The following is a 25,837-nucleotide window of genomic DNA, read 5'->3' on the forward strand; positions in this document are numbered from 1 at the left end:
TCAAACAAAAATAGTGATCCAGCTTTCAATAATTCAAAGAAAAATGATACAACGCAGAGCCGATCCTCTGAAGCTGAATTGAGCAGCTGTCGTTCAGAACCAGGTCAGCGGCAGCAACCGAGGAAATGGGTGATATCCGAGTGCTGGATCCGCGAATGGATCCTCGATTCGACCTGAAACAGTCGCGTCCATGGCCTCCGATGTACAGGAATCATCTCGCGTCCAGAGGGCCGTCCTTCTGCTACAGGCCAATGCATCTGGACGCCATGGCGCAGTGGATTACGCCTCACATGGCCGATTACAACTACATGCCGGCTAGAATGAGCGCGTCAAACCCCAACAAGGGCCGCGATTACTATTACCTGGCGCCGTTGTACAGAAACGGTATACCCCCGCCGCAAGGTATGCCACCCCTTCAGGTGTCACCTGTGGCCGTCACACCGCGCATGATGGTGATGGAGCACAGAGGCAGAGCCAAGAGCTCGGGAGGTCACTGCAGAAGCAGCGCACCTCCTTGCACCTGCTCCGTAGGTAGGACCAGGTCCTTGGAGGACGTCAGGAGCGAGGTCAGCGAGTGGGAAGATTGCCACGACGAGAACGGGAATCATCTGCAGAGGAAAAGCTCGAAAAACGGGGCTTCCTGCAGACAGGTGCGCAGGTCCATGGAGAACCTTCTGGACGTCGACACGGTCGAGCAGCACGAGATGACCACCTTCGAGAGGCTGGGAAGAAACTGCCGGAAACAGGAAGAGAGGAGGAGCGAGAAGTCGGGAAAGAGACGCGGCAGCTACATGGTTTGTGGGTTTTTATTTGGGGAATTATTAATCGATGAGATCTTGGTTTGTTGGAGTAAATATTGAATTGTAGGGTGAAGAAGAGAATAATTAAGTTGGGAGTATTTATTCAAATTGGTTAGGTTCGATAAGGGTCTTCGTTGGTTGATAATTTATAGAATTGGAAATTTTAATGTATTGCTGATTAGGAAATTACTAATGGAGTTTTAGAAGAAATTTGCTAGGTAGACTTTTATAATCTACACTTCCCTGAATTAGAGATTAATTTAATCCTCGTCAGATCTTAATTTGTCTCACTAGGAGATTAGAATGTTAATACGTTGAAATGAAATTAGTTGCCACCTATGTTGCCCTTTCCAATATACGTTATAAATGAATACATTAATCCATCACCAAACAGAAATTAAACGAATTCACGGGCAAAATTCAATCTAGATAAAATTCTCACTTCTCACTCGTTTCATAGTCTGTTAAACAGAGCATTTTATGCGCGCAAATCAACCGAAACCACTTTTACTGGACATTTCGATTCGATTTACTGTGTGCATTTGTTACACTATCTTGCCTTGCACGCAAATTAACGAGTGCAACCTTTAATGGAAAGTGTTCCGTGACTTTTATTACTCCAGTTTCGCAGTTTCTGGTTGGTGAAAAGTATAGCTCCGGAAACATATGCGCGTTTCCATCCATTACGTTTGCGACGCGCACGAATGGGCTCGGAGTCGAAACTCTCGCGAAATGACCACTCTCGTGAGAACTGTTGCACCTAGAGAACCTCGACACCTGTTGCAATCCGGAAACGAACATACTATGCTTCCAAGCAGGATAATCGTTCTTCTCGCTTTGATAAGCATCGCTGTGCCTGATTTAATTTCTGCTGAAAAAAGTCTCGTCTTGGTTCTTTAAAGAAATATTACGTTGCTTACATGAAGTCCATTTAAACGAAATTGTGATTTTTTTTAAGGGGGATTTTATTCATTTTCCTTACTGATGAATCTCGGAATTTTGTGAAATTTATTGTTATGTTTTTACATATATAAAAGGGAAAAATCAACCTCTAATTCAACATTTGATTAAAAATTAATGTTACCCCGACAATAGATTAAGGTAATTGAAGATTAGAGGAATGCTCGCCTCGAGCGATTTAATTAGACGGTACAGTTAGTCGACGTGTTCGTAATGTTCCCTGTAACCCTTAAGAAGGCAGATTATACGTTGTGCCTCGAAATCGATTGGCACGTTTTTGAGAATAACAAGCTGTCGTTAATGAAGCGTCATTTCGCTGGCTGTGGATAGAAAGTGTTCCCAATTGCTGGCCCCGAGTTAATCCACCGTTACCTATTCATTGCGAAGAAAAAAGAAATCACTTCTGTGGGGGAACAATGCTTATCGATCGCTTCCGACGAACTTGATACTCCATTTATGTTTCCTCATCTATGGAACATTTCAAACATTTTCGATTTTATTTCTTGAACCACCAGAGGAATAGTTCATTTATTAGTTCTAATTGTAAAATTCGTGATCGTGGTTGAGGTTACGTGACATTTAAAATAATTTTCATTTATTGTACTTCTTCGTTAATCCATAACCGATACACCCATGCAAAAATCTGTTCCTGATCGTGTTCCACTACTTCCGATATGCTAGTGAACCACTTAAAAAATCATCAAAGGTGATTTCGTGCAACGTCGACCATAATTAGTCGCTTATAGATTCATTACACGAGAAAACGTCATCGTTTACTGCAATAACACTTTAGGAACACGAGGAGAAATTTTCAAACGGCAACCCTAATTTCGACGATCACTCGCATGGATGGAACCGTGCTGCGTGATTTTATAGTCCCAGCGAAGTCTCTCGAAGCCGAAGCGATGGTCTCTGGCGGCAATTAAACATGTGGACACTTTCGAAAAAGCATTTTTCCGGTGAAAGTGAATTGCACGAGTTGCGCAATCGTAGGACGTAAACGAGGACGAGCGAACGCCTCGTGAAGGCTTTATCCGTAAAATGACTTTACTTAACGTCTTCGTTGCATCGTAACGAAACGAGATACAGAAAAAAAAAAAAGAAGGAAGAAAAAGAAATGATACACAAGCGAAGGAGTTATTCGTTAAAATTTCTATAGTCGCTACTAAAAAAATTGCAATTTGGTTCAGATGTACTTTTCTGCAAGACTTCAGAAAAAGTTGCTAATCTCGAGGCATCTTTATTTCGCTCTGCAATCGTTGATGTCGAAACCAGAAACGATACCGCTTGTTTCCACCGATAGGGTGCTTAATTAACGTCTCCCGATTGCAACAGTTTGCAATCACCTATGTAATCGGTTTACTTTTTTTTCCTTCCTCCCTTTCCTCGTGATTGGCGCGAAATGAAGGAACTTCCTGCTTCGTCGAGTGAGGAGAGAAAAAAGTCCTCGAATCCTTCAATAGAATGTAATGCTACTTAAGTCATAGGTCGCTAGGGCTAAAAAAAGCGATTGCGCAAGAGCGATTGAGTTTACAGTCCTTTGTGAACATACGGCGAACGCGAGAAAGATACATCCACTTTTTAATTTCTGCTTGCGAAATTGTTGAATCGCTCACCTCGATGTGCACTCTTTATGCTGTAACGATGCACTGCAGGCGAACTCGAACGTGGAACATAATTAACGATCTGGATTCGGTTTTTGCTAGAAGTTTTTCAATCATGGGATCCAGAACTAAGATTTATATTCTATTTACGCAAATGTTATAAGTTCATAGAATCCTCAACCTAGTATCGATCGTAAATAATCGTGTTGAAGGCCCATGCCATCGCATACTCCTCTAGATTAATGACTAAATACAATTTTCTATCTTCAACGAATGTAAACACGATCCTCCGAATGTCAAATTAATCAGATACATTCAATCGTCGATATGTCTATCCAATTCGATCCACTCAAGACGTGTCCACTCGTGGAAAGTGCAGAAGAGCTGCGTTGATTCGCAGCTTGAATATGCGCGTATATTAGCTGGAACGTAACATCTTTCGCCCGAGGATACAATCGTCTGAACTATTACGTGATCGAGCCGCGTAAAGGCCTCTGGTTTTGAAAAATTGCCGTTCGAGTGTGTCGAGCTCCTCGGAGAAAAGTGCACTTCAGCACCGGTTCGATAGCGATAAGAACCCGTTCGGTGCAAGTGACCTCTTGTAGAATTCCTCGACGCCGGTAATGTCGTTGCTTTCGCGTTCCAGTGTTAACTTTATTTTCTTTCCATTTTTCCGACACACTCCAGAACTGGTTCCTGCCCCTTGGTACATTTTAATCAACCGATAGCAGTCCAAAAGTTACGTTACAATTCATACGAAAGATAAAACCTGAAAGTCATGCAGATAATGCATGTCAATTGTCAGGAATTTGATTTTAATTATCAGGGTTCATTTACTTTATTCATTTGCAAGATTTAAACCTTTGCGGTCTTTCTGATTTCAGTACGGTTCTGTCGAGTTTCACTCGACATAGAATAGCAAAGTAGAATTTAATAAGAAGTAATTCTTTAAGTGCTATTCTCATTCGTGAGTCTATAAATTGTTTGTCCTACGCAATGTCCCAGGTATGTGATACTAAATCACTCGAAAGGTGAATTCATCGCGAGTTCAACGAAGCGTTCAGCGCAATGCATGCAATCCAAGTCATTTTTATATCACCTTAAAAGTACGGACATTTCGTACGTCACAACCCAGAATTAGTAGACAACGCGAAACTTGTTTCGAACGTCGAACGAAAAATGTCACCGGTGGTCAGGTGTGCTAGGCGAATATTATTTTTTCACCGAGAGTTAACAACCACCTTGAAAGGCAGACACCTGCGAAAATGTGTCCGATAACGCCTGACATCTGTCATACAAGCGTTCCTTTGTAATTGCATATCTCTTGGAGTGCGAATGGACAATGGCAGAACCAATTAAGAAAGAGAAGTAGTCAAGAACAAGCATGAGTTTAAGCACACGTATGTTAATACAAAATATGGAGAATTGAATTATGAAGCAAAATAATTAAATCCGTAAAGAGGAACGGTGACATTCGTTGCAGGCGTTTTGAAAGTTTCTGCTTCTCGAATGTCTCGGTGGTCCACGGAGGTCTTAAGCAGCGTCCACACTCGAGTCCTCGAGTTCCTGAAACAACGCCAGCGACCGAAAAAGTGTGCCGCAACCCAGATCCGCGCCATCACTGATTTCGCCAGGACTTTGCATGATGAATATGATACTTGATCATCGTTTACATTTATAGAACTCTGTCGGGAGTCCTCGACGATCGAACAAATTGTTATTAGAAAAAACGATGGTTGAATGGATCTTTACTCTGTGCATATGATTCATAGATTGGAGGTACACTGATAGTTCTAACTTTACACGATTTTCTTCGTGCAGGTTATAAAATCAACGTGAATTCGATGATTTGTAGAAACCAGAACGTATTCTGTTCTGAAATTTCTTAATTTATTGCAGTGCTTATTTTTCGTTTTTTCTAATTTTGAACCTGATGCGGTAGTTTGCTTATAGGGTGCATATTCTCGGTTATAAAATCAACGTGAATTCGAGGATTTGTAGAAACCAGAACGTATTATGTACTGAAATTTCTTAATTAAGTCCAGTACTTATTTTTCGTTTCCAATTTTTCGCTTCTAATTGTGGACCTGATGTGGTAATTTGCTTATAGCGTGCATAAATAAAATCAGCAAAGAAACTGAGTAATCTGAGATCAATTCAGAGGTTCACGATGATCTTATCCATCCGAATTGTGGCGATGTCCTGTAAGATAGGGAAAGGACCTACGTCAGAGAGGAGTTCAGCTCGACCGGTTCGCCGTAAAGAGTGAAAATTTCAACGCCCAATTGCGTAGGCAAGCTGATTTCGAGCGTTCCAGTTCCATGCTGGCGACGGATGTCGAAGGAAAGCGCCGATCGATAGTATCGTCTCGATGCTTTCCGACTGGGAAATTCCAATGTCGCGATTTCACTTCGCGAGGCGACATTGTAAATTTATGTGTTTATTTTGTTCGCTTATCCAACGTCTTTATTGCGTCGCGCCAAAACGGAATACAAAATAGAAAAAAATGCACTATTTCATTGCTAGGAGTAATATTTACGAACTTTCTTCTTCCATAAATTGCTAATGCTATTTGCTAATTTTAAAACTATCAAAAGTTGATTCGAGGAGGGCTAGCATACCTTAGTTTGGGGGGTTTGTTTGGTAGTTTCGACTCGTGAGATGTCTTTTCAATAGCCTTTTTTAATGTAGGAAAATACGAGGATAGCTTGACGAGCAGGTCAAGGCTTGTTTGATCAGTAATTGTTTTTCATTGAGCCACGCATCGTTGAGCACTCCTCGAAGATGCCTAATCGAAGTCCTTCGTGACTTCCTGTAGATCTGCGATCGTACGGTACACCCTTTGGTAGCAGAAGCGTTCGAAACACCTTTCTTCAGCATCGTTTTTTATCTTGGAAAGATGTTTGCCCGGAGACAACCAAGATTCTTACAATTTCACAAGTTAATTATCCTACAGTTTATGAGTTACAAGAAGAGTCCGACGAACAAGGTTGATAAGAGGATAGCCGTAGAAAGTGATCCAAGATCGAGTTCACATTATCATCGAAAGTAGTAGAAACGCAAATAGATGCACTGGAGCAATTTCGATGGAAAGCAATAGCAATCGTGGTGCTGCTCGTTGCTCGATAATTGTACGGACATAAATTATTCATAGAAAATGGGGACCAATCGCTATCATCGTTTTAATCTTGTATTTATACGCAATTGGAATCAAATTACCGATTAAAGATTCGCAAGAAGACTGCTGTCTACCGATCGTTGTAATCGGAGGTCGATTATTTTGAAAGGCAAATTTAACGCTGGGATCGAAGAAGCACTCGATCTCGAGTTTCGTTCGTAGCTAATCTTCGGAGGGTCAAAGGGCGCAAGATCTATTAAATCCTTTCTATACAGGAAAAAAAAATGGGAAAAGGTGAATTCAAACATCATATGTGACGTATTGAGAATTTCACGAATTAATACATCGTTAGCGATGATCAAATTAATTTAATTCGTAATTATGTTCGTGGATATAATCAAAGGCAAATAAGATTGTTGACTAGTTCAATGAAATTCCTATTAAAGGAAAAAATACTTATCGAGACGAATGACTCATTCTCAATCTAACGCTTTGAAAAATGTCTATCATTTTTCAGTTCTGAGTGGGAACTCCTGTAGACACTGAAAAGCTTAAGCAATGAATCACGCGCCACGGTGGCCTGATGTTGTTAATCTTTGCGTTGGGTTTGAACGCATCGGGGAGACCATGTTGCGGCAGATTATTACTCTTCGTACGGTTAACTTGCATTGACACGCATGGAAAATGTGTCGAGTAATTACAACGCATCGGGGGAGGTCCTTGAACGATCAAATTGCACGGTTATTGCGCGAAACGTTTACCTTCGTAGCACGAGAAAATTCTCCTTGGTAGATTCTAGCAATTACTTTGTCTGCCAGGCTGCAAAAGAGCTTCAGATTCATCAGCATTCCAGTTACGTCATTTAGATGTAGTCTTTGTACAATGTCTTCATTTATTACAAAGGAGAACAGTTATAAATTATATTTCATTCTCGAACTAGAAAGGAAAGAAAAGATTACTTTAAGGATTTTCTTTAGGAAGGTAGCTCGTGTGTCTTCTTCTCTTCAAGTATTTCAAAATGAACAAATCGTATAGGAGTTGCAAAATTTAAATTTATACAGCGCATTCCTTATGAAAATCTCTTTACGTTTAAAAAAAACAACAAAACGGTTATCCTATATTTCTACCTTCCCCTCTAATTATCTCAAGTTTGCCAGTCACAGTCACAACGTTCGACCATTTCAATTAGACAAATTAGTTTTAGAATCGTATACCGTGCGATGTTCACGCTGCGCACTCTCTCGTTTCTCTCGTTTCCAGTAAAGTCGTTCGACCCATGGAAACAATTAAAAGAAACTGCCAATAATTCGTGAGTTCTCCGACCCGTCGATAAAACTAGGCTTCTCCTGGATCTTTTGAAATTTTATCGCTCATTTCTGATGGCTCGCCATAGAGTTGTTTCCGGTTCGTTAATCCGCCTGAAAGAAAGCCAAACGATGAAATTTCCGTGAAGTTAAATCGTCGAGACGGATCGACGCGACGGTCGATACTTCTGGCGACCCCGTTCTCACTCGTAAAACGACGAGACGTTCCATTCTGAATCATCGGCCATTTCGTCGCACTGTCGATTTTATTTCCGCGAGATCGCCACTAAAATTTCGCTAAAAGCTATACTTGGGCTTTCGCGAAGAGAAACATGGGAATTGAATCGCTCAAGTTGGATGATTTATTTATCGTTGATATAATACTTTGAATAGTAAATGCTACATCAACGTCGACAAAAATTAAGCAAGTTTGTGGAATCTGATTTTCCAGAGTGCGATTCACAGATTCTTCTGTCAGATTGGATAATTACTGTAATGCGCAATTTTCTCTGCCCAGAGAATAATTTATTGTCACAGTTAAACGTGTAATTTACTCCGCGAGGAGGAGAAAGGATTAATTGCGACACGGAGGATTCACAGACAGGCTGAGAATTGTCTTAGAATACAAACAACGCTTTTCTGTATGAAAACTGGAATTATAAAAGAGGGACTGGAAGGGACTGGAAGAATCGGAAACCAGTACCCTAATTGAGGAGAAGCCAGATTACGCTGTCGTAACACTTGAGTTCACTCACCGTTTGTATCAGGTAGTAGAAATTCCGCTCTCCAATTTGCATTTCTTTAGAATCAAATCGGACGATTCCATGCCGAGGTACGACGCATCAAAGTCACATCCATTTTCATAAAAAAAACAATTGTTTAAGAGTATTTAATAATCAATATGCTTATCTATTAAATAGTAGATTTTCCGCCCTTTAATTTGCATTTTGTAAAAATCAAATCAGACAGTTCTACGCTGAGCTATAACATTTCAAAGTTTCCTATTTAATAGGTACATTGTGTACCTATATACATGTATTGATCCGGCGACCTTGCAAGGCCGTTTCAATTCCCAGAAATAGTAGTAGACATAAGGGAGCGCACTTCTTGGAAGGAACACCCCTAAAATTCCGAGAATTAGTAGTAAACATTGTAGTATTTCCTGATTGGAAAACCCCTCCAAATTCTTTAGAAGAAATATAAGTCTATCTTTTTCTCCTTTTGAACGATTTTGATGAAATTTGGTATCCGGGGGTTTTTGGGGTCGCTGATTTCAAATCTGAAAACAGAATTTAGAAATTCACAATGGCGGATCCAATATCGCGGCACAAAATGCGAAAAGTTATTTACCAAGAAGAGATCAACAAAAACATCGACAACAAACTAACTTCGGTCCTCATTTGGTTTGCTAATTTCCCCGTCGAGATAATCGGGACCCCGGACGAAGAACTCGAGGAACTCGAAAGTAAAAGCGTAGCGAGGCGCGCGAAGCGTTGTGCAAGTCGAGTCACGAAATAATCCCAGGGCGCCCTCGATTTCCTTAGGAAAAAGCGCGAGGAAAATTCGTTTATCTTGCGTTATTCTTGCCTGAACGTTCTCGCTTGCACACCTCTTGCAATCATGGTCGCGGTTGCCACAGTGGTGTATCGTTCCGTGGCGTAAAAATAATTTAAAGAGATCACGTAACGCGTGGAGAGTAAATTCTTCGAATTAAAAATATTTTGAGAATACTGAACACGATTTTCATTCGTTTAGGCTACACAGGCATCTAATAACTATAATCGAGTAATATCGAATAATAACTGTTATACCGACGTTATAAAAATAAAATTTGTAACCATTTAAAATCCAACGCAATAGAAATAATATTTTTCACCTCTGACGATAAAAAAGAATACGTACGTAGAAACTCCCCTTAATGGGGTCGAAAGTATATTGTGAGCGCTCCTTTGAACAACAAAACGCCGCGAGCCAGGAAGCTTCTTCTAACATTAGCATACAAATAAATTTTATGATTGCGCGCAGAAGAGAGTCGTTAGAAATCGTTTCAAGGTCCGACTTTCTAATTCCACCCAAGTTTTCGTCGTCTTACCGAGAACGAACTGGCTCGCAGAATAAGAATTACCCTAAACCGTGTGACTTTTATTACGTAAAACCCACGAAGGGGTCAAAGTGGTCGCCATTCGTGGGCTTAATGGAGCGCGAGCCGGTTTAAAAGTGAAATGTTCCGAAAGATAGCGAGCATGTTTTTGCCAACGAAAGTTATCGTAATCGCACGCTTTCCTCATTAAGTGCGTAAACTTTGTTTCAATTTACTGCTGCATTGAAACGCAGAAAACAGCCGAAAGAGCAAAAACCGTAACTCTCCGTGGACGGTAATACCTTGTTAACATTTTCGAGCATGGTCGTTAAAACTCGAACATGGTCTGAGTAAACCCAGGAAGTTAATTATAGCGCCGCTTGTCGTTGGTTAATTTTAATTCAATAAATTATGTTAACTCGTACAGCCAGATATCAACGCCCATCCATCATTGATCCTGGGATAGCTCTTATCGATCTACGAATATTCGAGAGGCAACTAGGAATTTGGATAATTGCATCAGTAGCCGACAGAGCATTAGTAGCGTTCAATAAAAAGGAAAAGCATAGGAATGGGGATTATTAATGGTGTTAGTTCTATCAGAGTGTAGCCGGAAGACAGATTGTTATCCAGCTGACATTTATGATCTCGTCGTCGATCTTATCGGTTCCCCCACATTTTCTTCGGACCCTGAAGGGTCGTTACTCGCTGCTAAATTTTAAATGCGAACACCAAGCCCGTTTGCCCATCGATGCGGAATGAAGTAATGATCTGGTCGGTTTTCTTTCTCGTTTCCAGCAAGAACCAAAGCCTGATCTGGACGTCAGCAACGGGAGCAGTAATGGCGGGAGACCAAGATTCGTTCCTGTCACGGCTCTCGAGGACGTGCAGGCGGTTCGATGCGCCGAATTCCACCCCCATGGAAAACTCTACGCCGTGGGATCGAATTCTAAAACCCTCCGAATATGCGCCTATCCAAAGCTTCACGATGTCAGGTAACAATCTCGGGCATTTTTATTTCTCCGTAGATTTTATGCATTTAAATTTGAGAATATAAAAAGACACCTACAATCTGAGAACATCAAGGTGCCACTTTGTGTTAATTTTACCTGTTTTAGAATATTTATGCGCATTGAATATTTATAGCTGTCTACCTCTCACCGACTCGATTTTGCTACGCACCATAGATTTTAATATCATTCACGCTTTTTCAATTAAATTCTAACCATCGAGTTTTCTCTGCTCTGGCATTGAGGTGTCGAATCAGTGAGTCATGCTCTTGTTTTTCTGCCGTATTTTTTACTTGCATCTTTATGCAGCACAGTTTCATGCTTTAACATTTGATTCGATAGCATTGAAATATCGCAGGTTTAATATTCTGGCACCATAGTGTTTCTATGCTCGTTGATTTATTGATCCAGGCAGTAAAATATAAGTTTAGTTGCTTTCAGAGGAAAACTTTATTGATATCATAATTAACGAAGGTATAAAGAAACATACTATAACTATATAATACCGTGTCTAAATATGTCTGCCTAACTTTATATTTTACACGTTATATCTTCTACGTTTACACACTTATGCCTGTTTACGCACGTATACGTGAATCGGTGTTGCTGTTCATTACAGTACCGGTACGCGAATACGCTGCAATACGTTCGACTCAGTTTCAAACACCGTCAATTAAAAGCACTTACTTTATTTTCCTTTCTCCTTTATTACTTTATAAGTAAATTTACTGGATTGCACGTGACGCGTACAATCCGCGTGATAAGTAGGTCGGACGAGTTTATAGTTGAAAATTGGCATCGTTGAGTCTCGTACGCATAAATGTCCTGCCCCGTCGTTTAAATGGAAACTTTCTGTCGTAATAAAAATCCACGATACGTAGAAAGCATTAATTATCAATTGGAATTGAAAATATGATGTTGAGCGACGTGAAAATTTATGCCGACTGTGAACACGTTCAGCAGTTATTATCAGATGTCCTATGTTCGAGAAGTCGCCATTTTTTTTTACTTGATGCGTTGAAAAGCTTGTCGCAATAAATTGTGTTTTATTTATTTATTTATAGACATGATTACATTAAACTAATAATTGGACGATAATAATCGTCGATATTTTACTCAGATAGAATTCTCAAGTACATAGTTGAATTGCGCGACTGATTTATTTCTGATATTTAATAATTATTATAAACTGAACACTGGTTTTTCAATTAAACATGAACCATCGAGTTTTCTCTGCCTGGCATTGACGTGTCACATCAGTGAGTCAAGCTCTTGTTTTCCGCCATATTTTCAACTTGCGTCTTTGCGCAGTTTCATGCTTTAACATTTCATATATCCTTTTCGTAATTCTTGGAGTTTCACGATCAATCTCAGTGAAGATTATTCTATTAACGATTACGATTATTGGCCAACTGTGGTGTCGAGGCACGTTTTGCGTCGAGTGGACTAATTTTACGCAAGCGTGCTGACTTAACGAACGGCGAAGGCCTTCATACCAAACGGAGCATTCCTAAATTCCCGGCCAGTGTATGCACACACTAGTGTACGTGTGCAGGCGAGTATGCGAACGTGTACGAATGCTCCACGCGATTCTTTTATTACCCGCCACCGCGATTCCACGATACCATCTTTCTCTTTGTTATCTTAAACAGGTTTCAGGCGATGTTAACTCCGAACCGTGAAGTCATCATCCCCGTGGATGCACTTTGCTGGCCATTAATTCTGTTCCCAAGTAACGCGATTTCTTTTCATGCGCGATACTCGATAAGGCGTCAACTTGTGTTAATGAACCTGGCTCGGCGGCTTTCGTTGAGTTTACATCAACGCAAGCTGTGAATGAATCGAGAACTTAAAACGAAGTATGACGTATCAAAATGGGAAACTGAAAAATAATAAAATATGCAAATGGGAAAAGGAAAAGAATAATAAATAGATTTAACGAAAATTAGAATTAAATTGTTCGTAAATGATGATAAATAATACGCTAATGTTAGGATTATATGAAAAGGGGAGGTAGTTTTTACATTTCACGTAACATTGGCTACAATAACTTGATGTATGAGATCGAGACGGTTCTGGCACGAAATGATAAATGATTGAGAAATTTTGTGTCCCTGTTGGAATTGCACATGATTCCTGTTTTTACGACCGGTAAAAATCAACGTGACGCGCTTTCCAACGCGTAAAATTAATATTTGTATCTAGGTGAAAGTCCTGAACGTCGGATTACGGCGGAACAGGGTAGATTTATGATTTGAATCGCTGCAATTTTCAACAAAGGTACCATCCAACGTAACTCGGAATTCGGAATGAAAAAGTACAGTCTAATTTGTTGAGTCAACTTGCACGCAGTCCCTAGAAAGTCAAGCTGGGATTATTCAATCAAATGTAAATGCATATTATTACACCAAACGCTTTACAAAAACCAAAGGTTACGAAACATGTAATTTAAATTACTTAACGCGATTAGAATCAACGAGAATCGCGAGTATTAATAGATTAAACAATTGTTTCTAGTCATACGCTCTTTCCTACTCGTAGAATTATTATATTATCGATAAAAATTCTTTTCATCGTCAGCCTGATGTTTCAAAGCAATGGAGAATAATAGCTACCGCGTAAGCTACACGAATTTCAACTGTTCGACGTCGTAAATTGCAGGAAATGATTTCTGCAAACTCGGTGATTAAAATGCCAAGTAGCTCAATTACGATCATTGGGCTTGTTTTGTCGAGTAGATCGAACCTACAAGCACTTAATGGCAACCTTCGTGGAGTCGATCGCCGGAACGATCGGTTTTTTTTCCTTGAACGTGACAAGAAAGATCGACACGAGTATTTTTATAGAAAATAATCTTACCTTGTCAGCGATTAGAATTGTTGGAGAAACTACTAACGAAAGCGTCGAGTAATCAATTGATTCGACTGTGCCTATCCAATTCACCAGCAGACCTGGATCATTCCACGGCAAATCGATCACCTCTTGCGATCACCATCAGGGATTGTTATGAAATTGAAATATAACGTAGTGCATGTATAATTAAGAGGGGTTTAAGTTATCATTTTTAACCGACTTTGAAAAGGAGATTACTCAATTCAACATGTATATACTTCTTTTTTACGAATCTCAAATTTGTAAAATACAAGACATCGAATTAAATTTCCTATCTTTTTTTTACGTCTCGTACGAACAGAAAGTATCGTATTTCTAAAACAAATGCGAAACCAGCAAAACGATTACATAAACTCCCCCCAATTTTCCTTGAGCTACATCATATATCAATTGCACCAAAATTCCTTACCTCGATAGCAAGCAGTGATCGATTTGACGTGGAATGGACTGCGTCCAGCGAGTGGGACGAGCTCAAGCTGCCAGTGGTCCGCCGTTTCGGGCTTACCTGCCAAGGAATTCGTGCTTTCTGCTCGCCCACTCGTCGAGTGTGCAACGACAACCGTTTCACTCGGTTCCCGTGTAAATTGGCCCCGTGGAACGCGATAAACGCTCAGCGACGTGACAGCGAGTGATTGATAAGCGAAAGAGTGGCTCTTCATTTGTCGCGAAACGTTTCGCAGAACTGTATCACCCCGGCCCCCTTCGCTATATTGCTTCTTGGCAACGTTCGCACTCTTACCTGTCAACTTTCGAAAAAGGAGAATTAACGAAAATTGCCGGCCGCGATGAATGACAACGAGGATTCTCGTTACAGGAGACGACCATTGAGAACCGCGCCTCGATCGGAGCTGTTTCGACCTCGTTTCACTCGATGATGCGTTAGACTGTCGCAGAACGTGTTTTTGTTTATTTATTTTATTCTATTCATTAAGCACACGTATTTTTAATTTGATAATTCACGCGCGGAATATTAAATACGTTTGCTGCAATCGTTTCATGTACGCGTTTCATTCGACTCTTGGCATTTGTTTGTATTTATCCAACTTAATCAATTATTAGAATATCTACTGAATCTTCCACATTATAATTGCACATGATTGAAAAAAAAAATGTAGTATTGAAAAGGTAAATGTACGAAGAAAGTGAAATGTATATCTGTAGACAACGTAACGCTTTCTTCTTCCACGTTTGAGCTATCTAGAGACGATTGCAGAAAATTTATTTGAGAATCGCTCTTTAGTTTGATATTACTTCTTTTATCGCGGTCATTAGGCATGGTTTCGTTCCTTTGGTCGACGTTTATGTTGCCAGTTCGCTCAGCCGCGGTATTTAAGTGGTTGAGGATACGAAAAGGCGCTCGGCAGAAAAGTTGAATAGTTTTATGAGGCAAGTGAAAGGTGAAGATTATTTTCGTTGAGATATTTATCTCTCTTTGGTATAATTAAGATCGTGGGTGATTCTTCAAATTGAACTGTGCGCTTCTTTCACCGTAGATCTAAAGATAGTATCCAAACACGTTTGGATATCTACGATATTACTTCTAAATCGGCGATTATATCGCATTTTACGATAACATTCATCTTAATTTCTATCATTTTTCTCCGTTTAATGCTCCAATGATAACACATTTAAATATTTCTGAGTTGAACACTAAACCTACCTACCATTTCTATCTTGATCAATTAAATGACTGGTCGTAAAGACACTTTTTTTCAATTGCAGAAATATTTCACATGATACTAAATTCAATACTACATGGAACAATCGTATATGAATTTTATTTTGTATACAATGATTGTACCCAAAATATGGAAAACGGTCATTTGACATGTCGTGGTAGGTTTAGCGTTAAGGTTAACCCTTTGCACTCGAGGCCTTTTTTTCTAGTATCTACCAGCAACTCGAGATGCTTTCTTAGCATTCTATTGCCACGAACGCTAAGATTATATTGACTTCGAAAATGAGATCTCTAATTTGAGATTTGAGAATCAGGTCACCTTTGCCTCAATGACAATCATTTTATTGGCACTTCGAGTTCCAAAGAAATTAAATCTAAAGAAAACCTAGCGGTGACTGAAAGTCACCCCTCGAGTGCAAAGGGTTAATTACTTGCACTGTGAAAGAAGTTTGACTAAATAAAATTTATATTGAAACACCTCTTTGTCTCATTGGCTCATCGTCAATCGTCCCTCTCGATCATTCCTTACAAAGGGAAAGTAAAACGGAAGATCCAGTTGATTCTAACAAAGCACCTGAAAATTCCTACCTATCAACTCGCCAATGATTTCGTGCACGCGATTCGCGCGTTTCCATGGAGGAAAGTGATCCCAGAAGCAATGAAAGAGAGAACGACGGATCGAGGCAGTCCTCGAACGTCGAGCAGAAAGATCCAACTCGGGTTCGGCTGGGAAAACTCGTGGCTAATTAAAATCGAGGCAAAACCCGAGCAGTCGGTGTGAAAGCGGCGTTGGTTCTCTTCAGAGTCCTATCGACGATCCTCTCCCCTCGTTTCCACGACCGAAACAGCGATCCCCTCTTGCCTGCTCGCATCCTCCTCGTTTAATTAGGGACGTGACGAAGCCACGGCGACCTGGGAACGTCACAGAAATCGAGGCTGAAGGAAAGCGACGCATGAGAACAACGGGGTTCCCTTTTCGCTGGAGAGATCGACTCCAACGAAATTCAAAGGAAATACATGCATGCATGCAAAGAATTTTCCGAAAGGGGCTTTAGGATTTTAGTTTCGAATTTTTAATTAACGGTATGGAATGCATGAGATTCGACTTATTTTAACCCTCTGATGAGAGTACCACCTAGTCGGGACGAATTTAGCTTTTCGGAATTATTTCTTCCTATGTGATTTAAAGTAAATATATGGATATTAAAAAACATAGAATTTGTTGTAACCGATTTACTGTGTTTAATACTGCTTCTCATGCATGAAAACATAAAATCACCACAGCGGTGACACCGATCGCAAAGAGTTAAATGAAAGTATACATGATCACGATTAAACCTGTATGAAGATGTTGTTTAAGTATCAGGGGGACCGAAAAGTAATGTAATTTCTTTTACATTAAATTCAAACAAATATGTTCTTAATAAGTTTCTATTTTTAACCAATTATGTAATCACCCTCGTTATCAATAGCCTTTTGCCACCTAACGTGCAAATGTTCAATACCAGATCGATACAAATCAATGAGCTGATGAATGATAAATATGTATTGAGATTCACAGAAACGACATTACTTTTCAGTCCACCTAATGTGTACCCTCATTACGTCGACAGGGGAATTTTAATATTAAAAAATAAAATTCTGAAGCACCTTTTTTTGATCATATATCGATACACTTTGTATCATATTTGAACTTTTCTACAACGGTCATTATCGTAATCTAACAGACAACGTATACTAGGGAACTGAAGGGAGTAGTTCTGAGTTGAACTCAGTTTTAACGATGTTTGAAAACGGTTATTTCGCTATCGATTGGAGTATCGTACCATATAATCCAGGTCCTGATACGACAAAAATGAATTTTATAGAACGACTGATCTCTCCTGCATAGCGAATCATCGCTCCGAGCCAACTCTTTGCAGCTTCTCCCTCGCAGAATCCTCGAGGTACTCCTCTGTTTTCCTTTGAAATTCATGGTATCGAGATGGAAAGTCGAGTAGTCGAAACGCGGGGAAAAGTGAAACGAATCGCGAGCAGATGCTGGCAAACTGGCGCCTTGATTGCTCGAATCCGCAGGCCGTGCGTGACTCTGTTTCGTCGTTTTAGCGATAGCTGCGCGGTGAAATGGAACAACCGTGTTAACGATCCCGTTGTTGGGCTTCTCGTTTTTTTCCAGAGAGGATCACCAGACGTATCAGCCCACGGTTCTCTTCAAGAGAACGAAACACCACAAGGGCTCGATATATTGCCTGGCGTGGACGCCTGATGGACAGATGATGGCCACCGGGAGCAACGACAAGACTGTCAAACTGATGCGCTTCAAAGCTGACACGTCGAACCTTGAAGGTAAATAAAAAAGAATCAGTTCAGGCGTCGATTGACAGCTTAGATAGTAGTTGAAGAACGACACTCTTGCAGTCTTAGACTACCTGTTGCTTGTTATACTTGGACTTTGTAACATAGAAACTTGTACAGAGGCTTGGGTAATTAACTTTCATCATATTCGATGTCGCATATATACACATTATATATATATATATATATATATATATATCGCTGAAGCTTTTTAACCCTTTCAGATCTGGCGTCCACAATTGAGGACTCATACACTACCGATACTATCGTTTAGGGGAAATGTCTTTATTTGAGCACATGAAGCAATAGACCAGTTTTCATCGAAAACTACACTATTAGGATTTTTTTTCCATCTAAATCTAAATCTAATTTCACTTTATACTTTACACTTTTGCAGTTTACACTTTTGCACGTTACACTTTCAACTTTTGCACTTTACACTCTTGCACTTTACACTTTTTATATCTAGAGATCTTATTACAAGTTCGCAGCCATTAGCTCTCGCCGTATATATCACGCTGTATATATCACAAATGTTTAATTATGTCGAAGATATTAAGTTCTAATTGTTCCAATCAATAGATATCAACATATAGAAACATATCTTACTTCTCAACTTTTTGTGTTCGAAAATATTACTTTCTCGAAAAACTTTGGTATAATAATCTAAAACTTTAAAATGCATTAAATATGTGCATCTTCGAATTAATTGAATATTTACAATGCGTATAATAACATTCAGTCTTCGATTAAATATTGGTAAGAATATCGTCATATCTGTGAGCTGGAATAACTGAAAATGAATTTGTGACAATAGTTGCATTAATTATTAACAATATTTGATCAAGCAATGACTGAGAATATGATTTTGTTGTAATATTACACCCCGCGGACAGCGGTAGATGCTTTTTCTAAAAATGTTCAAAATCATTACTAACCAATAAGTGATTAGTTTGTGATTTTAATCACCAACCAATTACATTCCTTTTGAGTAGCGTCGTGTGTGAACGACCTAATAGGTTCTGAAATATTGGATCACATAAGTTTTGTCTCGCTAAATCGCTGAAATATCACACTGTGCGTCCTCTTCTTTATTTGCTGTTCTTTTCAAGCTGTGTAACAGGACATATTTATTCTGTTACTCCCCACCCATTTCATCGCCTCACAGCATTTTTCACCATATAACGGGACATGAATTTCGGCTGTTTGAAAATAAAAAGCTTTTCAATTTTAAAAAAAATTAATTCAGATCTGAAAGGGTTACATATAAGTCTCGTGATGTTATTCAAGCAAAAGTTATACGTACAAGCAAGCACAGCTCATAGTAATGCAAATTGATTTGACGAAATAAACGAAAAAAATTTAAGTTAGCAACAGTTATTAATTTATAGTGGATCAACAAACGTTTGATATCTCCAAGCAGTGCAACATAGTTACTTCAAAGTTGCTAGGACTGGTATTAAAAAATTCACCAATAGGAAATGGATCGATAATTGCAATATTCAAGGAACCCGCTACTCGACACCTGTTACTTCTTATAACATTCATTTCTCTTTTTTTTTCCATATGAAATCTCGATATCACGAAAGTGTGTTACACGTAGCACGACTCGTGTCGGCTGCGATTAAATAATCAGAGATTAAGTAATCACGACCCATGGGTACAGGTGACTCACATTTCCTTAAAAACTCACGTTCAGAATTTCCTACCAGTTTTTTGACAAGTGTCCGACCCGAAGGGTAACGTGTACTTTAGGTTAATGACACGTCCTCGCGAAATGACGAGCAGTTATCACACGGTCGGCGAGGTGGTCATTAATTTTCAGCAACTCGCTATTTGTCACACGACGCGACCCAATCTCGCGCAATTCTTGCATAATAAGGTTCCTGAAAAACTTTCTCCTCCGTAAACGACACTTTCCTCCGTAACCTTACGGTTGCTCCAGGTCAAGAAGTGGAGCTGACGATGCACGACGGCACGGTTCGCGACCTGTGCTTCCTCGAGGACACCTCGAACAAGTCGAGCCTGTTGATTAGCGGCGGCGCAGGTGACTGCAAGATTTACGTCACCGATTGCGCGACAGGCACACCCTTCCAGGCTCTGAGCGGTCATAGTGGCCACGTGCTCACCCTGTACAATTGGGGAGGCGCCATGTTCGTCAGCGGATCGCAGGACAAAACCGTCAGGTTCTGGGACCTCAGAACGAGGGGGTGCGTCAACATGGTCACACCAGCGACGGTACCTGGCAGCAGGGTGAGTTTAGCTCCTCTCTAAACGATATCACGATTCCTTATTCCAGAGTCACTCCCAAGTGGTACAAATCAAGTTTCTTGGATCATTTATAAGTCAACGTTAGAAGATCAGAATTCTATTTGTTTGTCTGGAAAGTTCATACCGATTTTTGGTAGGTGGTACAGATCTGAATATATTGGAATGACCGAAAACGAGTAACATGTGTATGTACATAAAGGTGCAAAGGTTGTGAAACACAATGGTACCTATGTTATTTAATAAATGTAGATCAAAATTCCAATATGTCTTTGAATTTTTCTTAAAAATTGACACGACCTTTCTGGACAACCCAATATTTTGTTTGGTTTAGGTAACATCATGAATAGTCCAAATATATTTCACCTTCAATTTGTTTATATATAAACTTGTACCACTTGATGTCAGTCTTAGATCGGGCTTGTACAGGATGACAAGGTGATAATTCAGGAATAGTATAATTATCTATGCAGTTCAGAGCTCTGAGTCTTAAATAAGAAGGAACTATTACATTCTATTCGTGGACAGGCCTGTTTTAGATAGTTATCATCGTTCACCGAGAAGGAAGTGAATTGATCTTGGAAATCGAGGTCCGTTCATTTGTTTCTCGGCTGGAGCTTTCTTCCCATCATCGGCCGTAGCTGCAAGAGTCCTTTCTAACCCCAAGATAGAATCCTTAAAATGACATTGCATCGCAAATATATGCAATCGTTCTCGTAGAAAGGATTGCTTGCAATTTCTAATATATAGTGCTCGTTGTTACAGAAAATCGGTCCTAGTAATCCATGGTTATGCAACCATGATTTAAATGTGTTTCTTTAGCGCTTACTTTTACGTATTTATTTTACTCTTACATTGTTACACAACTCTATTTCAATTGCGCAAGGTACCTGCACTCTGTGTACCGAATAATACAAAATAAACCCAGAGGAAACGCTCGATAAACACATTAAGTTATATTTGTCGGATTAGGGATTATCAGGATTAGATTTCTGTGACGAAACATGCATCCAGCATGCACCGACGACATCGACTTTCGTTCTTTGAGTTTCGTTTTTAGTTCGACGTCCGATAAAGCCTCGACCCACGTTTTTAAATCGCACCGATCATACCTCCTCGCGTCACCAGTCATACACTCCACTTTCTACTGTCTCTCTCTCTCTCTTTCTCTCTCTCAGGATCGAACTTTTATCGGACGTCATACGAATCAATGTAGAACGGAATCAGTATCGCGTGTCTGAGCAGCATTTGATCCCGTTGCAGGTTGGCAGCCCGGTAGCGGCGCTCTGCGTCGATCCATCTGGACGTCTTCTGGTCTCGGGTCACGAGGACAGTAGCTGCGTCCTCTTCGACATCCGGGGCGGTAGAACCGTGCAGTGTTTCAAACCCCACGCCGCCGACATCAGGAGCATACGTTTCTCACCTTCCGCGTACTACCTGCTCACTGGTGGATACGATAACAAGCTAGTACTCACGGACCTGCAAGGTGAGACATCCTAAATTTTCACTATGAAAGCATTAAACAATTCCTGGTGTTTGGGTTTTATTAAATTCCCAAAGAAACGTCCTACCAGCATAGGGAGCGAGAGCCATCCATAACGACACCGTACCGTTTATGGTTGCAGGTGATCTAACGATGCCCTTGCCTAGCGTGGTGGTCGCACAACACCAGGACAAAGTGATCTCCGGACGATGGCATCCAACGGAGTTCTCGTTTCTCAGTACCTCAGCTGACAAGACTGCGACTCTATGGGCTCTGCCACCAGTCTAAGTTGACGCTGTCCGTCATTCGCGCTCATCGTTTCCATTTTTAAGACGATCGCGCCTAACCAATCGCCATCGTTCGTTCTTGTTCTGTGTCCCTCGTTTTATCCGCATGAGAAGAGAATGAAAGATAATTAATTATGTATTAAAACGACGTTGTCACTGATTTATAACCGATCTAGAGAGAGATTAAAATTGGAGGAGAGTTGTTCCCAACAGAGATGAACAAAATTAGAGTGTCGCTTCTTTATTATACTTACTTTAATATATTTTCCAATCGTTTTATTCGTCAATTTTGTCCTGGAAGACCTTCTCCAGGAAGTCTAACGACACCCCTCCTCCAACGTACTTCAGGGCCGTTGAAATCGGTGCTAGCGTTGCTGTACTATGCAATTACTGAAAAGGAGAGAAACACGAGATTAAATTTAGCCGTGAATCGCGAGCTGCACGCGAAACAATTTTTATCGGAGCGAAATTAGAAATCGTTGCCGGAAACACGGCGGACGAGCGTCAAAGACGAGGACGAGCGATCGCGAGCGATGTCGACGTAACACACAAACGGGAAGAAAGTTTCATCTATTCGCGTATAATTCAACCATGACCAATTAAAACTTCCTGAAACCTCGCGGCTACGCGCGAACGTGGCGTAGAGTGTAATCGGATGCAAAATGCTTGACGTTGCGCCCGATAACGATTATACGCAAAAGGAGAGAGAAATACATATAGACGTATATATAGACATTTCATTCTGGCAAGAAACATCGACTAAATGTAACACGTCGATTTTTATGAAATATTGTGCACAGAGCATCGAAAAACATTAGGCACACAATTTTTATATGTATAGGTTGACAGTAAGGATATATCTATAAGACATATGGAACGAGTGCAGGAGACTCTTCATTGCGTGAATTTTACTTTATCTTTTAAAAGAGTGTGTTTTTGAAGAGAAGTAGGACGAAAATCTATGTTTTTTTTTTAACAAAGTCAAAGTATGACTTCACGAAAGATTAAACCTCGATAGATTTAACAATGCCTGTAATATAAATAGTGAACATAAAGCAATGTATAATGTTTTTCAATGCTCTATCTGCCCGAAAAATTTCACAAAAATCATATGACAGTTGGATGTTGCTTCTTGTGAATAAACGTTACAAGGTTCGAGAGCATCGGAAGAAAAAAAGTGAAAGTGCATTTTCGCGTAGAGACGCTATCGATGGTAATGGAAATCGACAGATCGTCGTAGTAATCATAAGACTGCGGAAGAGCTAATCGAATATCATCGTTCATGATGAACGAGACGTCGAAAGCATCGAAGTCGCAGAGAGCTCGACCGTTTGAATCGTGAGCGAAAGTCGTGGCGTTCAAACCAACCAATGAGTTTACAGACACAATTTTCTTGTAGATTCGTGGTGTAGCCTCTCCTTTCTTTTTTTTTTTTTATGTAGAGTTTCTTTGTGATCGTGTTTGCCCTGATGTACATACGTTAGCGTAGCGGTAAGAGCGATGATCGTGGGAGACGAAAATCCTCCTCTCGGTACGCGTAATCGCCCCGCTAATTTCTCGTCACTCTTCGTTGCAAATATCTCTAGGCTTACGTTCAACGACATTTGTAAAATCTTCCTGCGATACGTGGATCAATCGAGCAGCCTGCTTGTAACTTTTCTTTTATATTTTTTACTGACTCGAGTGTATCAAGCTGGTGCACGCGAAATGCCGAATTCCATGCGATTTTGCACATTCACACCCCTTGAAACCGGTTTATTTTTAGATTGAAGAAAATTAGATACATTGGGCCCTCCAGTTGTATTCGAACTGTATTCTAGAGGTGAACATTTTAATAGCTTCGTTCTATATTAAATTTTAGTATCCCAAAATCTATTCACACGCTGGGAAGTAATTTTTAAAATCAAGTCGCAGCGTTTGTCCTGTCCTTGGCTATAAAAAAAAAATACTGCCACTGTACATTTCCACTTCGCATCGACGTTTCATCTGCGCCATCTTGATATCGGTCTTCCATTTTCTTTTTGTTTAAACTTACTCATCGAGCAACGTGTTTTCTCCCACTAATACTCGACACTGTCTCATCGATCCCAGAAGTCACGCCAAATATTCGCATATTACGCATATTATTAATATATATAGATACTTACTCGTATTAAGAGGATCATGACAACATATACGTACGCTCATATTAATCGCTATTTTTTACCGACTAGATCGATAAGGTACGAAACGAGATTTTCCCCGAGCGTCGAAGGGCTGAGCGAGCGATATTCTTAGCTGGATAAGCATCGAACCTTGAGGAAGCGTAGGTTTAAGTTGTTGCTTGTCGCAATCGCCAAAGTAACCGTGAAACCGGAAGAGAGGGAAACGAAGCGCGTCTTTTCTTGTACATACACACGCTTCACGAGGTACACGCCCCTCGTTGTTGGCGATGATGGACCGTGTCTCTCCTCGTTTTGTTTCTATTACGAAGTCAACGCGGACAAGCCTCGTTTGTCCCAAGAGATGGGCAAGGTTTCATTCGAGTGATAAAAGATTGATTCTATCAAACAGCAGTACCGATAACTTTCGTTCATCCGATATAAGATACAATTTCATTCTTCGATTAAAATTTTAACATTCATTCGACGCTTAAGGTTCCGAATGAGAATTTTGCCCATCTCAGTCGCACACCTGAAAACCACACGCATACACGCACTCAACGCAAAATGGAGGATGGAAATCGGGAAGAAAGACGCGAAGCAGCGAATGCGAAGACGCAGCGAATCAAAAACCCCCCAGAATCTCTCCTCGCTGCGTTCCTCGACGACATTGAGTGTATTATTAATTAACTACGAACGACGATCGCGTTTACACTGTGAGCATGCTGCTTTCTCGATGAAGGAACGAAATTACTCTTGCTCGCGCAACTAGCGGAGATAATTTCCTTTCTTTGCGCGATCAGAAGGCTGCCTTACGATGTTTCGTTTCACCTGACTCGCAGAATGTGTTTTAGAGTAAACGATTAATCGAGAAAGAAACGAATGAAGAAGAACGAAGAAACCGAGCGTCTAACAAGAAGAGCAAGAAGAAGAGCGTCTGCTTCCGTGTAGCAATTTGTCGTGCCTTCTGTCGAGGCTGCTTCCGTCGATTTCACGTTTATTTTTATATTTTTCACGTCCTCCACTTTAACCCTGTTTCCACATCCCCTCTCCTTCCTGTACACTCCTGACAAACCCAAACCCATCCCCTCTATCGAGGATATCATCCCCTGTCGAAACTCATAAAACGCTAAAATAAAATCTCTTCGCTGTCTCGTGCGATTATTATCGTATTATAATATATATGATATACATATAGCATAACTTATAACTTTGTACTTTTCCTGTAGATACGACATAATACTGTCACGTCTAATTTAAACAATAAAATTTACGTTATTAAACGTCGTGGTTTTTTGGCAGGTTGATTTTCCAGATGAGCTGCAATCAGAAGAGACACTCTATAATCTATAGATATCATTTTAAGTAAGAGCTACACAGTTTTAATATAATCTGATGGCAAAGTGAAGAATTTCCGAGAAGATTACGTCCTAAAATAATAACAAAATTAATAAGATACTTAATGGATTGTTCATCGATTCTAATAAACGTATTGAATTTATTTAAGCATGAGATCGTATTAAGATATCAAATAGTTTACCAATAAGAGCAGAAATTAAGCGAGGTCGGCGCGATCAAAGAGGCCCATCGAGGTAGGGCCTCTGCTGGTAATCGAGGCGGTCTTAGCTTTCCAAAATTTCCGGTAATGGACGCGATTAAGGTAAAAAAGGTTACCCCCGAGTGTCGAAAAGGTACTGGGACCTGAACTTTTTGAAAATTTCCCATAATGACCGGGCAATCATGTAATCATCCACCCGCGCGTTTTACGCGGCAGGCCCACCGGATTTCGTTCGACCGATTCCGTGAACCGACGTTCTATTTTACCAAACTTTAAACGAGACCATGGGATTCCGATTT

At 40.3% G+C, this 25,837-nt stretch overlaps 1 protein-coding gene across 3 annotated transcripts in view; it reads left to right on the forward strand.

Moving 5' to 3' along the window:
- Nucleotides 1–25,263, forward strand: part of LOC128885020 (WD repeat-containing protein 47) — a 93,196-nt gene extending 67,933 nt beyond the window's left edge. For 2 of the 3 annotated variants that reach the window (XM_054138759.1, XM_054138757.1), the window contains exons 7-11: nucleotides 10,665–10,861; nucleotides 17,623–17,792; nucleotides 19,747–20,054; nucleotides 21,315–21,555; nucleotides 21,695–25,263. In XM_054138759.1, coding sequence (XP_053994734.1) covers nucleotides 10,665–10,861; nucleotides 17,623–17,792; nucleotides 19,747–20,054; nucleotides 21,315–21,555; nucleotides 21,695–21,840 — 1,062 coding nt within the window. In that variant the 3' untranslated portion in view covers nucleotides 21,841–25,263. The remainder of the gene's footprint in view (nucleotides 1–10,664; nucleotides 10,862–17,622; nucleotides 17,793–19,746; nucleotides 20,055–21,314; nucleotides 21,556–21,694) is intronic. The other variant, XM_054138758.1, reaches the window with a different exon arrangement.
- Nucleotides 25,264–25,837: the final 574 nt, after the last annotated feature.

This window comes from Hylaeus volcanicus, chromosome 2, assembly GCF_026283585.1.
Source record: "Hylaeus volcanicus isolate JK05 chromosome 2, UHH_iyHylVolc1.0_haploid, whole genome shotgun sequence".
In the NCBI taxonomy this organism is placed as follows: Eukaryota; Metazoa; Arthropoda; class Insecta; order Hymenoptera; family Colletidae; genus Hylaeus; species Hylaeus volcanicus.